The sequence below is a fragment of the Haliotis cracherodii genome, unplaced genomic scaffold (genome assembly GCF_022045235.1).
Source record: "Haliotis cracherodii isolate W230 unplaced genomic scaffold, xgHalCrac1.p SCAF_19, whole genome shotgun sequence".
Classification (NCBI taxonomy): domain Eukaryota; kingdom Metazoa; phylum Mollusca; class Gastropoda; order Lepetellida; family Haliotidae; genus Haliotis; species Haliotis cracherodii.
This window is the reverse complement of record NW_027266274.1, coordinates 4,591,846-4,609,083: the sequence shown is the minus strand read 5'-3', so window position 1 is coordinate 4,609,083 and position 17,238 is coordinate 4,591,846. Positions and strand designations below refer to the sequence as shown.

Below are 17,238 nucleotides of genomic sequence, written 5' to 3'. Positions count from 1 at the left end.
TCATTTATAAATACTCGTTAATAGTTTGATAAATAGAATGAAAAATGTAATGAATGGATTTACAGGAATACTTGACAACGACTGTCGTCAATGTTAAAACCAAGGTATTCAATATCATAAACATATGGAATGAGAAATACATTTGAAATTTCTAATACAATATGCTTCTGATTATGTGTAGCTACATGTATTCCTGGTGATGACTTAATGACATGCTTCTATGTGCAGTCGATGGCGGCATATCAACATGGGAACAATGGACCACACCTCCGTGCCCTCTGTCGTGTGGTGTGTCTGCCCAAAAGGTCGTGATGAGGAACCGAAGCTGCTCCAACCCTCCTCCACAATACGATGGACGTGACTGTGCTGAGCCACGCTCGGAGACAGCTCTTGTCAACTGTAACAATGGGGCGTGCCCAGGTAGGATGGGCGACCAAAGTGAACACAAACCGCACTATAAAGGTTGAAAAGTCGAGTGTAAGAACAATGCAATATTTGCACATATACATTTAGCGATATTAAGCGATAACAAAACACACTACGAGCAACTGATAATTTCCTGATCTGACAACATCATAGTGAAAAGGTTTTAGATCAATGCATGTTCTGAGTGAAGTTTTCCATGAGTGTCATTCTATGCATGCCAAGTTTAACAATAAAAGGGCTGAACATTTTCCATTCATCATCGCTTGAAATTTGAAGATGGTTCGAAGACAACTCAGCATCCAAGACAGGGGAAGGGCCTTTGGCTGGCTACAAGATGGACAATCACCTGCGAGACCGAGGTTTGCGATGCCGGCGTCTGGCAGTACGACCACCGCTACTTGACCGTCACTGAAGGGCGCGCTGAGATTGGTGCAGACGTCATATCCGGTGGAGACGTGTTCAGTGGGCAGAGACAATATTCACAAATGAGTCACGATTCTCGCTCCAATTCAGTGATAGCCGGGCTCGTATATATGGTCAACGTTGCACCACGTCTGCCATTTGTAGGAAGAAGTGTGATGGTATGGGCTGGGATATCCATGAACCACGGTGTCCCTCTGTACGCCGTCAACGAAAATTTGACTGGTCAGCGTTATGCCAACGAAATTGTTCAACCTCTGTTAGTGCCACTTCTGCAGCAGATTGGACCAGGAGCTTGGTTCCAGGACGACAACGCCAGACCTCATCGTGCCAGGGTGGTGACCGACTTCCTGCAGCAGCAGAACGTTTAGCACACGGATTGGCCTGCATATTCACTCGACTTGTCACCCATTCAACATGCGTGTGGTGAACTATGGAGGCGAGTCCGATCACATCACGTCCCTGTCGTCAACCCCCTGAGCTGGCTCAGCGATTACTCACAGAATAACAAGCAATCCCTCAAGGTTATTTCCAACGTCTATTGAACAGCATGTGCCAACGTTGTCAAGAACATGTGAATACTAACGGTGGCTACACCAGTTACTTTCATCACGGTAATAAATTAGTGTCCAATCGAAAGTTGTTTTTGTGTTTTCTGTTCTGGAGACAAGGAGGAATTATTTTGTCATTATTTGTTTATTATTTAGCTCATATTTATATGCAAAAATGGTTTGACCCTTACCTTCTTTTGAGTAGTATATATGTTGTCATTGCAAAGGTGTGGTGGACGGTGGGGTGACTGACTGGGGTGCCTGGATTGACTCAGCCTGCCCTGTCACGTGTGGGTTGACGGCGGTGAGGAACGTCAGCAGAACGAGAACTTGCACCAGGCCCCCACCCCAGAATGGCGGCCGGGACTGCCTCGAGCCATTATTGGAGACCTATGTTAGGGGCTGTCAGCTCCGCGGATGTCCAGGTAGGGAGATGATCAACGGGTGATACATCCGAGTAAACCCTTACTAACATGAGATGTGTTTTGAAACTGTTAGTTCTATTTTTTTTAAAAACCATTACCAATTCCGTTACAAATATACGTAAATATAAATAAACGTAAAAGATGCAGATGGTGATCCAATAATACAAGATCAGTGTGAGTTCGTTACATAATAACAGTGATGCGGTTACACATCACCGTTTAATGCTGACTTTATGGTGCTAGCCCACTTAGGTACCATGACGCACTCTAACATGAATACCCCCACTCAGATACAGGACCATCTTTTAACCTCTTTGGTATGACGCGGGGTCGAACCCCGGACCTTCCACTCTCCGGGCGGACGCTCTACCACAGGGCCACGGAGAACCTAGAGCGACGGAACGTTTACGAATTCTATGAACACAAAGGAGGTGCTGAAAAAACAAGGACACTAAAACGCGAATCTGGGATAGGGGTCCATACCCATAAGACCCTGGCAGTAAGAGACATAATAGCTATGTACGTCAAGTTGTGGCCGTGTCATCTCTGTGGACAGTGCATCTAAAGCAGAGATTCACTACCTCAGGTTCGTACTGATGACGTTTCACAATGGTATGTTTCAGTGGATGGTGGCTTCACACAATGGGGACAATGGGCCAATCCCCCATGCTCCGTGACTTGTGGAAGTCGTGCCACGAAGAATGTGTCCAGAGTCAGGTCTTGTAGCAGCCCCATCCCACAGAACGGGGGGACATTTTGCACGGGAAACAGTTCAGAAACTGAAGAAAGAAACTGTGGACTTCCTCCATGCACAGGCAAGTATGACCAAAAAGATGGCCACTGTCATATATACTGAACCGCAAAGGAAACGTCACCCAAAGTAACATTGCATGAAAAGTGGTCATTTCAATATCTGGGTATTTTTTGTCAAAGTTTCTAAAGTTTAACATTACCTTGTCCGAAAAAATGAAATTTAATGATAAAAACACAAAGCAGATGAAAATAAAACCGATCGCCCTAACGCATCACAGCAACGGCCATGGTAACCCGATGCACGTGAGTTCCGTGTAGATTGAAATGCACATGCACACCCCCATTTCTTGCCCTATAAAAATCCCCCCAGATCGGATAACATTCATTCGTTTTTGAATGCTACCACATACCAAGATTGACAAGAAATCAGCGACACAAAGCCCTTGGACGATAGCAAGCTGAACAAACCGCCCGGCAAGTAGCCATTGCATTTCAAGTCCACGTAAGGACCATATACAGGCTCCAGCAACGGTACCAGACCACCAACACTACAGATGACCGACCATGTAGTGGAAGACCAAGGGTCACCACCCGACGTCAGGATCGTCAGATTGTGCGACAGCATCTTCAAGATCGCTTTGTTACTGCTGTGAAAACTGCTAAACAGACCATGGGGACACACCAGCGACATATTAGTGCGGACATCGTGCGTCGACGATTGACAAGCTCTGTCAGAGGCCACACTGAGAACCCATTCTGACACCACGTCATCGCCGGGACCGTCTTTAGTGGGCAGCACAGCACCAGCATTGGCGCCACCAGGAGTGGAGAAGAGTCCTCTTCTCAGACGAGAGCCGTTACTGTATCTCTACAGCAGATGGCAGAGAAAGAGTCTGGCGACGCCGTGATGAACATTATTCGGATGCTTGTTTTGTTGAGAGAGACACGTGGGGTGGTCCGAGCATCATGGTGTGGGATGGAATTGGTCTTGCACAGAGGGTCGGCCCTGTAATCTTCCAGAACATCGGTCCAGGGAGAGGCAAATGGTGTCACAGCAGCTCGGTACATTGATCAAGTCTTGAGACCACACGCCATACCTCATTTGGCAAGTCGCCGCAACCATGTGTTTCAGCATGATAACGCCCGTGCCCACACTGCGAGAGCAACAAGAGACTTCCTCCAGCAGAATGGCATCAGAACCATGCAGTGGTCTGCCCTCAGTCCCGATTTAAATCCCATTGAGCACCTGTGGGACGAGATTTAAAGACGGCTGAATGACGTCAGACCAAGGCCGACAACAGGAGCTGAACTGCGTCAGGCGTTCCTCAGAGTATGGGCTCATGGCCTTCATCACCCGCCTCATCCATTCCATGTATCGACTTTTGCACGGCAGTCATCCATGCACATGGCGGACACACGAGATACTGACTTGTGATGCCATTTTCTTAGAGACTAGTGTTGTGTTTCCCTTTAAGAACATTTGACACTATAATATCAACCTTGATGATCAGTTTTGCCAAGTTTCATCTTTTTAATTTGTCTCAAAGTATGTTTACAGTGTTTGGAGAAATAAGGTTTCTCATATATCTATCCATGGTGACGTTTCTTTTGCGGTTCAGTATATATCTTACAGTAATGTTACAGTATATATACTAATAAGGTAAAAATACCTGTTCATATATCGATATATAAATAACCGATGAATGATAATGAGTTGTACTACACTAGGTACTAACGGAAACTCTGCATATGATGAAATCATGTGATGCATATGATAAAATCATATGCACAGTGTATGTTGGTGGTTTAGAGTTTGATCAGTCATGTACCTAACAAGCCACATTAAGGGATATTTTCACTTGTTTAATGTTTATTAGGGTGAAAGAACAAGTCACACTCCAACATCTCGTTCCCTTTCAGAAAGTTTAACAATAGCTAGAGTAAGGAACACAAGATGGCATTACCTTGAGAAACATTCGGTAGGTCATGGTTTCCATCCTCATCCCAACTAAACACGAGTTCATTTGAAATATTTGATACAAAAATGGTCAGATATGTGCTTTCTTAAAACTACAATATGTCAGAAATAACATGATCACAGGAATTTTACATCTGAGTATAAAGTATCAACATTTTGTTCTGCGAAAGCAATTCCCAAAGTAAAGTATTTTGATAATACATGGACAATGAATAGTAACTGTTTATACAAAGCCGCACCGTGTCATCACCACTATTTAATAAAGGTATTTACAAGGCAATGACGTCACGTCATAATGCAGTAACGTCATCAAACAAACAATGGCGTCGAAAATAACCGAATTCTAAATGTGGTTCCTGCAACAGCCCAATGTACATCGCCAGTTCAACAACATTGATGTCTGGGCTTTTCAGTAAGGAATGTCTACACGCACATGAAAAGTGGCGTATTCGCATGGTTATATTTCTGACGTTTCACAATGGCATGTTTCAGTGGATGGTGGCTTCACACAATGGGGACAATGGGCCAATCCGCCATGCTCCGTGACCTGTGGACGTCGTGCCACGAAGAATGTGTCCAGAGTCAGGTCTTGTAGTAACCCCATCCCACAGAACGGGGGGACATTTTGCACGGGAAACAGTTCAGAAACTGAAGAAAGAAACTGTGGACTTCCTCCATGCACAGGCAAGACCGATAACATCGATGGGTGTCGTAAACAATATGTATACTAAAAAGCTAATGCTGTGGCGTCCTGAAACAAACAATGACGTCGAAACAAACCGCATTTTAATACTAGTCTAAAAACAGCTAACTCTTTGTATATTTGAGATATAAAAAAAACCGCATATCTTATCTCAGTTGACGGTGGCATCACGCCGTGGTCGACGTGGTCGGAATGTATAATTATAAAAGTTAGGAATCGCCCAACGTTTATATTTCTGACATTTCACAATGGTATGTTTCAGTGGATGGTGGCTTCACACAATGGGGACCATGGGCCAATCTGCCATGCTCCGTGACTTGTGGAAGTCGTGCCATGAAGAATGTGTCCAGAGTCAGGTCTTGTAGCAACCCCATCCCACAGAACGGGGGGATATTGTGCACGGGAAACAGTTCAGAAACTGAAGAAAGAAACTGTGGACTCCCTCCATGCACAGGCAAGACCGATAACATCAATGGGCGCATTGTATGTGTCGTAAACTATATATATACCAAAAGGATATAAGTAACCGACGAAGGATAATGATGATTTGTACTATGTAGCTTTACAGAGTAGTCATTCGTTCGTGTACTTGACAATCAACGTGTCAGGGATATTTTCACTTGTTTGATGTCTATTAGGGTAAAACAACAAGTCACGCCTCAACACCTCTTTTCCTTTCAGAAAGTTTAATCATATCTTTTGTAAAGAACAAAAAGGTTGAGTCACTTTTAGAACATCTAAAACCCCTTAGATAGTTTATAGTCTATATCTTCATTGTAACTAAGCACCAGTTCATTTGTACTATTATGTGCTTAAAGCACCATAACATGGTGAATAAAAATATGATCTTTGTTACTTTACCTTTGAGAGTAAAGCATTAATATTTTGTTTTTCAAACGTAATTCTCAAATCAACATACTTTACTTATACAAAGACGTTTCGATTTGGAATAGATTAATTCTGACTGTTCACGTAAAGCCAAACTATGTCATCACCACTATTAACGTATAACATATGGTATTTACAACGCAGTGACGTGACGACGTAATGATGTGGCGTCATCAAACAAACAATGACGGTGAAACAAGCTGATTTTTTAATATAAGTCCAAAAACAGCCAACTCTTTGTATATTTGAGATGAAATAAACGCATATCTTATCTCAGTTAACGGTGGCATCACGCCGTGGTCGATGTGGTCATATACGCCGTGTTCGAAGACGTGCGGCGGACAGGCGACCCGGGTAGCAGTGCGAAGCAGGTCATGTACATACCCGGATCCACAGACAGGTGGGGACTGTCGTGAGAGTCGCATGGAGACGAGGGAGGAGGGGTGCACTCTGTCAGAGTGTCCAGGTATGTCGGCTACGCTCTTATACTGAATACAAGAAACTTTCGTTAATCCAGCAGGAACATTACTGCCCGGATTATCACAGGTCCGGAATAGCGAAATAACAGCTCATGACAATGTCATTTTTGATACATACCATGAACTCTCGTTTGTCCAGAAAGCCTGGTTTACAGACTTCAGGAAGGAATGTCTACATGTAAATAGAGGGTAGGAATCTTCACAAGTCCATACTTCTGAGTTTTCCGCAACCCATGCTTGCTGTAAAAGGCGACTATGCCTGTCGTTAGAGGTGACTAACGGGATCGGGTGGTCAGGCTCGCTGACTTGGTTGATGTATGTCATCGATCCCAATAGCGTGGATCGATGCTCATGATACCAATCACTGGATTATCTGGTCAAGACTCGATTATTTACACATTCAGTTATATTTCAGCTATATGACGGCGGTCTGAAAATAATCGAATCTGGACCAGACAATCCAGTGATTAATATCATGGGCATCGATCCACACAACTGAGATACGATGACATGTATCAACCAAGTCAGCGAGCCTGACCACCCGATCTCGTTAATCCAGCAGGACCATTAATGTCCGGATTGTCACAGGTCCGGAATAGCGAAATAACAGCACATGGCAATGTCATGTTTCATACATACAATGAACTGTCGTTTGTCCAGAAAGCCTGGTTTACAGACTTTAGGAAGGAATGTCTACATGTAAATAGAGGGTAGGAATTTTCACACGTTTATATTTTTGACGTTTCTCAATGGCATGTTTCAGTGGATGGTGGCTTCACACAATGGGGACCATGGGCCAATCCGCCATGCTCCGTGACCTGTGGAAGTCGTGCCACGAAGAATGTGTCCAGAGTTAGGTCTTGTAGAAACCCCATCCCTCAGAACGGGGGGACATTGTGCACGGGAAACAGTTCAGAAACTGAAGAAAGAAACTGTGGACTCCCTCCATGTACAGGCAAATATGACCAAAAACATATACACATAGTCACGCGGGAGAAGGGAACGTCCAGTCAGGTCATCAACGACCTGAAATGTATACTCAAAACCTCGGTACTCTAACCCTAATTGCCGGATGATTATGTAAGAAGCCTCTTCATGTACATACAGTGGAACCTCCTTCATCCGGACGGTACCGTTACCACTGAATTCGTCAGGAGTAAACACTATCCGGATTAACCGAATTAATATAAATATACGGTAAACTACGGTTATAACGAACACGTTTATAACGAACTGACGGATATAACGAACTTACTATTTGGTCCCGACTACTTGCTGTAGTCATGCTGTATATGTACTTATAACGAACTACGGTTAAAACGAACTAAAATTAGTAGTCCCTTTGAGTTCGTTATAACCTTTGTTTACTGTAATTATTATTAAGCTAAAGTGCATGTGTCGGGTCGACATGTTGCATTGACAAATACGGGTGTGCACGTCGATGTATTTACTGTATATATTTCAGATATACATAGATATACTTTTACAGACAATGGAGTCCTGTCGACTTGGTCTGACTGGAGTGAACCGTCATGTGATGTCACGTGCGGTATGTCAGCGGGCAAGGTCGCAACAAGGTCAAGGTCATGCTCAAATGACAAAAAGAACTGCTCAGGTCACGTGACAGAAACAAAACAATCCAACTGCAGATTATCCCCCTGTCCAGGTGCGTGTATTTCTTTGTCGTCAAAATGTGACTTCCGTAAATGAATGTTCCAAATTGTAGGAGCCTTATCCTTACACCATTTGTCAGTACGTCTCAAGTTCTTAGTAAAAGCTTTCAAAACCTTTTATGGTAGACATTTCCTAAATTGACGCATCGGTGACAAAATGATGTCGCTACTTTGACCTGTACCAGATATACCCCTGTAGTAGTGTAGTGTCGAGTTGTTGGGCGGTTTCACACATGACAAACTGCAAACTGATTTGGTAATTATGAATGGACATTTGACTAACAGCGAAATGTTGACGAAAGTTTGCGACCTGTCATTGTTCCATTCTCAAGAATTAACGACATAAACGTAGAATTGCAAGATGACAATATCAGGCCTCATCGTGTCTTTATCTTCACCTTCACTGTCATTTCATCAGTTGCCTTGCATTTAGTCTATAGTATATTTTGGTTGACGAGTAAACCTATTTTAACCTAAACAATTCGTCATTTCAACGGGGCGTTTGGGAAGCCTAGTGTTTCGATTCCCCACATGGGTACAATGTGTGAAGCCCATCTCTGGTATCCCCGCCGTGATGTTGCTGGAAAATTGCCAAAACAATGCTCATTCAGTCATTCTTTATTTCAACAGATCCCCAGACAGAGGTTTCGTATATTGTGTTGGGCGTGTCAATTGGAACTGGCGTGACGTTACTGCTCGTTGTACTGATCGTCGTCGGTGTTGTCGTGTATGTCCTAAGGAGACAAAGGTGAGATGGTCATACCACATCCACATGGTGGAATAAAGCGCACTATAAGCATAAGCAAAATGTTTTCTTGAATCATATCTACAATAAACGCTTCCCCTGATATTGCTGCCAATAACAATACATTATACTGTCACGTTATTTAATAGTTCAGTTGCATTCGTATATTATACTCCCCTGAAGATCGGGGTCTTCAGCATCTCATGCTTGTCGTAAGAGGCAAATAATGGGATCGGGTGGACAGGCTCGCTGATTTGGTTGATGCATGTCATCGTATCCCAATTGCATAGATCGATGTTCATGACGTCTCAGTTGCTAACTACCAAGTTAAATACTTTCTTGAGAAATTTCCTTTTATGTCATAACGAATTAATACCCCCAGTTCGTCATAGTTATGTCATATATTCAAGTTTATTTTTGGTTAATGGACCGTCTCTGTTGAAAGTGATGGTGAGTGAGTGAGTAAAATATTCCAGCAAAACACTGTGGGCATCACTCGTTGTACCCATGTTGGGAATCGAACCCGGGCCTTTGGTCTTATTTGTGACTGCTTTAACAACTGGACTACCCCACGTCTACTGTGTCTTTAGCATTGGCTGTTAAATTACTGTTTTGGTCAGGACCAAGACATCTCACGCAGCCCGCTATGATGGTCATGTGTGGAACCCCTACAGCCACCCTACCACGGCCGCCGCCCCGACCGCTCCCATGGACAACGACTACATCGGCGCAAGGCGTGTCTACAGCAACAACGTCACCTCTTGAGTACACCCCAGGCACGATCAAACCGCCTCGTCTCAAATATGGAACCATTATGAAATCTTTGAGAGGCCCGACAAAGCGAAGAGATAGTGTTACTACCGCATCAGGAGCTCTTGTCTCTATGTGTAGCTTATTTTGCTATGATTCTTGAACGATATTCGTGTCAATAAAATGAATCACATGTGTGAAATTGATTTCATGGGTTAGATACATTATTATTGTCTTGAATGACATTAACGTCATAATACGTTATTCTTGATATAATGTCGATACTGTTTGATTCTTCATTCCCAATTTATTTTGTTACGAAAGATCACAAACTAGTGAAGATAGAAATGAACATTTTATCAAAAAAGATTGTCAGCTCGATTGTTAAAATCGGCAAGGTTTGCATCTGTGCAAATTTAACTATTCCCAAAGTTGATTGGTCAACTGATGCAGTATGTTGTCATAATGATGCATTGTTGATTACAATTGTACATGACGTCATGCATTGTTCATAGCGTCACTAATTGATAACGTTACGTCATAAAACCATTGGGTTGAAGTACAGTGTCTTTGTAGAGCAGACATTTCATACTGTTTGTCTCATTTTCGTATTTAGAATGGCAATGGCCAAAATATGGCATTACTGATCTCCAGTCTAGAGAAATAATGATGGATAGACTTAAAGGTACACAAACACTTTCTTGTTGTATGAAAATAGATGTCTTCCACATGTTTACCATTAAAATATTTCAAAGTCTTACCGAGGCTGTGAATGTCGGAACTTGCTCAAACAATTTTTTAGCAAGAATCGTATGACGCTCTTTGAAATCTATGTAGAAAGAGCATGCTCGATTGTACCTCAAAAGTTGTGAAATGTAGACACCAAAGACTGGAGCGGCTGGAATATTGCTCTTCATAAAGGGAGAGTTAAAGTAGCTCTTCTCATACAGCCTTGTGGAGAGTTTTCTTTGTCACTCTGAATCTTGATGCATATATCTTAATATAAAACAGACGACTAAAAATTTGTTTTGCAAGATGATTTCTGGATGTGGATTGTTCACATTGCATTGTTGAGACAAGTCCCTTGTAATTAGGAGAGAAACCTACTCAAATTAAAGGTTGTCTCGCTAAACTAATATATTTCTCAACAAACCTGATTCAATAACAGTCGTCTAGTTTTTTAATACTGAAAACGAACAGCCCTCAAACCCGAACTTGGAGGTGGGTGAACTTGACCTACTTAATTCGCGGTTACTTGTCACTAGGCTGCCAAAGTGGCTGTTGACAGTCTCCGTGCTATTGACAAATTGCACGAAGCCAGATGACAGACCTGATCTTTGATGCTGTTCAAGAAATAAAACCTGTAGTTTTTTACTGGTTCAACGTGATTGCCAATGGAAACACCCATGCTTGCATGTGTTCTTTCTCTCGCACGTTTTCAGCGAATTCCTTTTATACCGCAATACACTGTATTGTTTCACCATAAGGTGTGTCGATGTTTTTCTTATTTTGTCAGGAATGTCTTGGATTTTACTAGGTTCATAAGTTGGATAAAACACGCCTCCTCGGTTTAGCTTAAAAATGTAAAACCTCAATGTCAGACCTCATCGTGCCCATCAACCTTTACCTCGGCCTTTCCCTCGCTCGCGGTTTTATATTTTCAACTAAAACCTCGGAGCCGTACTTTAACCTACACATGAATACCCCGACCAGACACAGTATAGTGACTCCGAGCCGAACAGTCCTTGTTTTTTGGCCCCTTAATGCCGAGCATCCGGCAGGGTAACAACAAGTACCATCTTTTAACGTCTTGTGGTATAACGCGCCCGGGAATCGACCACCGACCTAAAAGACGGTCTACCGCTGGACCACGGAGACGTTCGGTTATTAATAATACTTGATCTTAATTGCATACAAGTTCATCGGGCTACGGCTAGTATAAGGAGATCCGTTCTCCATGAAATAACAATGTATCATTTACAAAAAGCAGTGTTCCTCGAAAATAAATTATATGCATAAAAACATGTATATCCAACTCCAAAAGGCATTCGGGTGCAGATTACACAACTGGAAATTGGACTCGTTTTTAACGTTCCATGTTTTCCCCCTGCAAGAAATACCCCGATGTTGGACACATTGTCCTAATATGTCAACGGTTTCTTGCAGTGTTTTAACTGTGGGCCTATTACATGTTTCACATCTATGGTATCGAATTTGAAGTCAGAATATATTCTACAAAACGTTCTTTCGGTGAATTGAGAAGCCCAAACATTATATCGTTTCCAAAGAAATGTTGTACATATTATTGACAGATTATTTTCTTCATTCAAATTCAAATTTCCCAACCAGACTCCCGTCCCTCAATACGTAACTGTTAGTTTGTTTGTTGTCTAACGCCGCACTCAGCAATAGTCCAGCTATATGAGTCTAGACCAGACAGCCCAGTCATTGATATCTTGAGCATCGATCTACGCCATTAGGATACGATGACATGGATCAACCAAGTCAGCAAGTCTGACCGCTCGATCCCGTTAGTCGCACCTTACAAGCATAGTCGCCCGTTACTTCAAGCATGTGTTTCTGAAGACCTATTCTAACCCGGATCTTCACGGGTCCTGATTGTTAGCCAGCCAGACAGACAGACAGACAGACAGGTTTATTCAGTTTTATGGCCATATGGCCTAAAATACAATTGATACTAACTCAAAATATGATGTCACGTGCATATACAGAAATTACATCTTCTTGAATCTGATAGAAAAAAACATGTTTTATATAAGTAGCCACTGAAAAGTTAACATGTTTATTTTGTGAGTTGATAATATTGATCATTAACATTTCAGATTAGTTGTCATTATTCAAGAAGGGGAGATATGTAGATCTTAACTTGGAATACTTGTTACACTTAAATAAGACATGGAATTCATCTTCAACTTCATCTCTGTCACAGTTGGTACAAACACTGTTAACTGAATCAATATCTTTCGATTAACGACACTTATTTACATTAAAAAAGAGATTCTCAATTTACAAAACGATCTGATTAATGACTTGTCTGGTAAAACAGATAAATACATTTCCTGTTGAAGATGTGTCTTTAGTTTACTATAATTGCTAAGATAATGCGAAGATGAAACAGTTTCGTTCCAATTTTGTGAAAATATACTGAACAACAAAAGTTCTTGTGACATTGAATAGGATTTAATGCAAAGTTATGTTTTTACCAAATCTGAAATAATTTCGGTTTGCAACAGATAAAAGACTCCTGTAAGTGTTCAAATGGATTAATTTGCCATACTGTGTTCAGAAAATGCGTGATTTCATAAAAAAAACAAAAAACATGAACATGCCAAAATGTCAATTTACAAATCAATAGCGTGTGTGTACACCTCTGGTTGCGATGCAAGCAACACATCCTCGTCTCATGGAATGGACCAGGCGTTGCGCAAAGTCCTGTAGGATATCTGCCCATATCTGCTGGAGCATGTTCCGAAGTTCCTGGAGTGTCTGTGGAACACGTTGTTGATGTCGAAGGCGCCGATCCATCTCATCACACATGTGCTCGATTGGTGAGAGATCAGGGGAGCGAGCCGGCCAGGGGGTGACATTCACGTTGTTTTGTTGAAGAGAACCCTGACCAAGTCGAGCAATATGAGGCCGGGCGTCGTCATGTTGAAAGGTAACGCCTGGGCCATGACGACGCAAAAACGGTAGAACAACAGGGCCAATGATCTCGTCGCGGCAGCGCTGTCCATTGAGATTTCCCTCTACCACTATCAAACTGGTCCTCTGTCTCACCCCATACCACAACGCTGCCGCCCCCGAACCGATCTTCTTTCATGACACAATGATTGAGGTAACGTTCACCTCGACGTCGGTACACTCGAATCCGTCCATCGATGTGGCTGAGGTGAAAACGAGACTTGTCAGTGAATAGAACTTGTCCCCACTGCATGGCCGTCCAGCGTAGACTACTGTAGACGTGCTTGACGGTGGTTTCCTGTCAAAATGGGACGTTTGGCGGGTCTTCTTGTGACAATCCCTGCACATCTGAGGCGACGACGTACGGTTTGTGAAGATATTCGTCGAAGGCCAGGGATGCTTTTTGCAGTCACTGTTGCTAGCTGGAATCGATTTCGTAGGTGTGTTGTTCGAATCCAGTTGGCTTGCCGATTATTGGTTCCGCGTGGCCTGCCACCCAGTGGATGGTCTCTGACTGCATTCGTCCGTTGCCAACGTTGCCAAAAACACCAAATGGTGTTTCTGTGGACGTTAAATTGTCTTGCAACATCACGTTGTCTCGATCCTGCTTCAAGCATACCAATGGATCGCTCATTTTCCGACAGGCGTCGCATTTCGTAATGTTGAATAATTGCGTAATTTTGTTGTTTTTCTGAGTGGTTGTTGTCAGCACGATGCTAAATAATGCATATGGAATCATATGGAAACATGTTTTATACCCTTTCTTGGGTAGTAAAATGCATGGGGCTTGCATAAAAGTCAACTTTTGCATGGAATGCATGCTTTTCTGTAGCAGTTGCGTTTTTTGTGACTTGAATCCATACACGTACTACAATATTGAAAACCAAACTTTACTTGTCTGATAAATACACTAAAATATTGGTGTCACGGGAGCTTTTGTTGTTGAGTATATATCTTTCACTCGCCCCTTAAATATTCCCATAAATACTTGAATGTTTTCAATATCCTGTGCAATCCAAAAACAAGAAAAACCACATGTAAATAATAGATTTCTTACTTCAGATACACAGTTTTGTTTACCTTTATCATCCAACTGCTTTAACAATTTGTAACATAGAAGAGGATATCTACATTCTTCCATTCTTAGTAACTTTATCCAGTATTTAACTACTCTAACTTGGCTATGTACAAACATATTGCAGCGTCCAGTTTCACCAAGAATTGCTTTATTTGAGGCATATTTACCAATACCCAAAAAACGTTTGAAGTATGAGGTATGTGCTTTTTCGATGGCAGCAGAATACTTTGTTCCCCATATTTCCGAACCATATAATATTGGTGCAATTTTACAATAAACAATACTGCATGCTGTTGAAAATGATATATACTTATTTTGTTTAAACAATATATACACAGGCATACATGCTTTTGGAGCTTGAATAGCAAGTTGCTTACATGCTACTGACCACATTAATTTAGAAGAAAACATGATACCCAAATATTTATAGTAAGTTTCAACCTTGACCGAAGCATTTTCATAAGTTCACTTTCCCCTTTTGGCAACAATACCACCATTTCTAAAGACCATTATGTTTGTTTTATTTCAATTTACCTCCAATCCACATTTAAAACAAAAGGATTGTAGTACATTTAATTGTTTTCGTAAACCGCTCACTGCAAATGAAAACATTTATTTACAATATCATCAGCAAACAATAGCATCATAATATCAACAATATCTTCATGGACAAATATACCATAGCTACATTGTTTATGAATTTCAATAACAAGTTCATTGATTAAGAAAACGTCCCTTCGGTTTGCAATGACTGTAAAATGTACATATTATCTATGGTAGAATAGTTAGAGCGAAAACCAGCTTGAGATTCCGATATATAATCATTAATTTCCATCCATGTTCTCAACCTTTTTTCTAACACAAAAGTGAATAACTTGCCAGAAACATTTAAAAGAGAAATACCTCTGTGATTATCAGGGTTCGCCTTTTTTTCCAGATTTGTATATTGGGATAATCATACCTATGTTCCACGAAGAAGGGAAAATACCTATCTAATACTTTGTTAAATTGTAATTTCAAAATTGTAAGCCCCTAATTCCATCACGTGTTCATTGATACTATTGTGTTTTCATAAATTATATCATAGCCGAGGTAAATAATTATTGTATTCATTTTTACACAAGTTTAGTTTATTATATCATGTTTTCATTTATTTTCTTGCCGACATCCTCATCAGGAGACCGGGTGTAAATAATAGATGGACCAGGATCAAGACAAGGTTACCAGGCAAATCATGGTAGCTATGCGTTCGTGTCGGACACTGTGCTGCCTTTCAGTCTTCTGTAAACATACACATTTCGTTTTAACCATCTTAATGTTGTCCTTTTCTGCAAAACGGTACTCGCCTCCATATCTGGTTCAAATCCGTTCTCCAGTAGGACACGTTGTACATATGCCAAAGGTCTGTTGTTGACGTGGGCCAAGCCCCCTTGTCCCGGTACGGCCCAGCTCAACACAATTCCAACCTCGGCGTGTCTCACAACATTGTCAATGTAGATGGTCTCATATTTGGACGGGATGTGTTCGGCGACCTCCAGACTCATGACCCAGTCATACAGCGGAAGTCCATACTGCGGCGCCGTCAGATCTAAGAAACGAACCACACCGCCACTGACTTCTCTTCCATAAGGAGCTCCATCAAACGCATCGTAGGTATGCACGCGATGGGTGGAGTCTATATACTTTTTGTAGGTCCCGGGACCATCTCCGAAACTAGCAACTGATTGATTGTAAAACAATAGGGACAGTTCTTCTGCGAGGGTTTCATCAAACTTGTGTTCTCCGGTACTAGACTTACTGTTGTGTTTGCACCAACCGCCTGTTGCTGAAACTCCGGGCGACGCCTGTTAGAACAATAGAGATTATGGCCAAAATAAAACCTACATTTTACACTGGATATTGGATATATCCAATATAGAAACAATACACGCGTGCGATGATTTCTTTATCCTATAATGTAATTCTTGAAATAACAAAAGTTAAAGGCGTATTGTTACAAACCCTTATTTTACAGTGCTAGAGATAGTATTGCGTCCCATTTGGAGAACATAATATCAAATGATTTGAATCCATGTTGGAGTTTTGTTTTGTTTGTTAAAAAACAAATAGTTGTAGTTGTACCTTGTTGTGGGGTTGGTTTAGCTCTACCATTTGACAACTGATGAGAGCTAACTCTAGCTTGACTCCATTCAGTATTGAAGACAGCTGGTTCCTCTGTTGCCGGAACCCCTCCGCCTTCAGCACGGCTCTGTCTACATCAGCCTGAAGTCTTGGACTTTCGTGTCCCCACAGCCCCGGAGTAGATGGTTCCATCACCAAAATCCCACAGACGCAGAGTACAAACGTGACCATGGCAACTTTGACCACATTCCTCGACAACATCTCGATGTCAGACCTAATGAGCATAATGTAGGCATGGAACATACAGTAAGCTACGTTTATAACGGACTGACGGATATAACAAACTGTTTTGGGGTTCCGTCCATCTGCTGTTTATATGCTGTATATATGCAAATGACGGACTACGGCTATTATGAAGTAAAATTCGTTAGTTCGTTATAACCGTAGTTTACTGTATGTATTGATATTCTTTATGTTTACATAAGTGAGCGGATTGGGTTTTACACAGCTTTCAGCATTACAGTCATATTAAGGTATGTATTTAGC

The 17,238-nt window shown here is 41.8% G+C and overlaps 2 protein-coding genes across 2 annotated transcripts; one reads left to right on the top strand and one right to left on the bottom strand.

The window, feature by feature from the left end:
• Positions 1-1,263: 1,263 nt before the first annotated feature.
• On the top strand, positions 1,264-9,954 carry LOC139466895 (coadhesin-like). Its single transcript, XM_071248621.1, has 9 exons — positions 1,264-1,285; positions 1,625-1,822; positions 2,446-2,637; positions 5,046-5,237; positions 5,519-5,710; positions 6,422-6,610; positions 7,387-7,578; positions 8,113-8,289; positions 9,662-9,954. The coding sequence occupies exons 1-9, from the start codon at positions 1,264-1,266 to the stop codon at positions 9,952-9,954; spliced, it is 1,647 nt and encodes a 548-aa protein (XP_071104722.1).
• A 5,858-nt stretch (positions 9,955-15,812) lies between these two features.
• On the bottom strand, positions 15,813-16,953 carry LOC139466704 (uncharacterized). Its single transcript, XM_071248337.1, has 2 exons — positions 16,693-16,953; positions 15,813-16,415 (listed from the first exon to the last, which is right to left on the bottom strand). Exons 1-2 carry the CDS (start codon positions 16,951-16,953, stop codon positions 15,813-15,815), a joined length of 864 nt encoding a protein of 287 aa, XP_071104438.1.
• Positions 16,954-17,238: the final 285 nt, after the last annotated feature.

Coding starts and splice junctions, on each gene's coding strand:
- LOC139466895 (XM_071248621.1), top strand. CDS start 1,264: ATGCGTGTGGTGAACTATGGAG. Junction 5,711..6,421: donor TGGACTCCCTCCATGCACAG/GCAAGACCGATA, acceptor ATCTTATCTCAG/TTAACGGTGGCATCACGCCG. Junction 7,579..8,112: donor TGGACTCCCTCCATGTACAG/GCAAATATGACC, acceptor ATACTTTTACAG/ACAATGGAGTCCTGTCGACT.
- LOC139466704 (XM_071248337.1), bottom strand. CDS start 16,953: ATGTTGTCGAGGAATGTGGTCAAAGTTGCCATGGTCACGTTTGTACTC. Junction 16,416..16,692: donor TAAACCAACCCCACAACAAG/GTACAACTACAA, acceptor TTGTTCTAACAG/GCGTCGCCCGGAGTTTCAGC.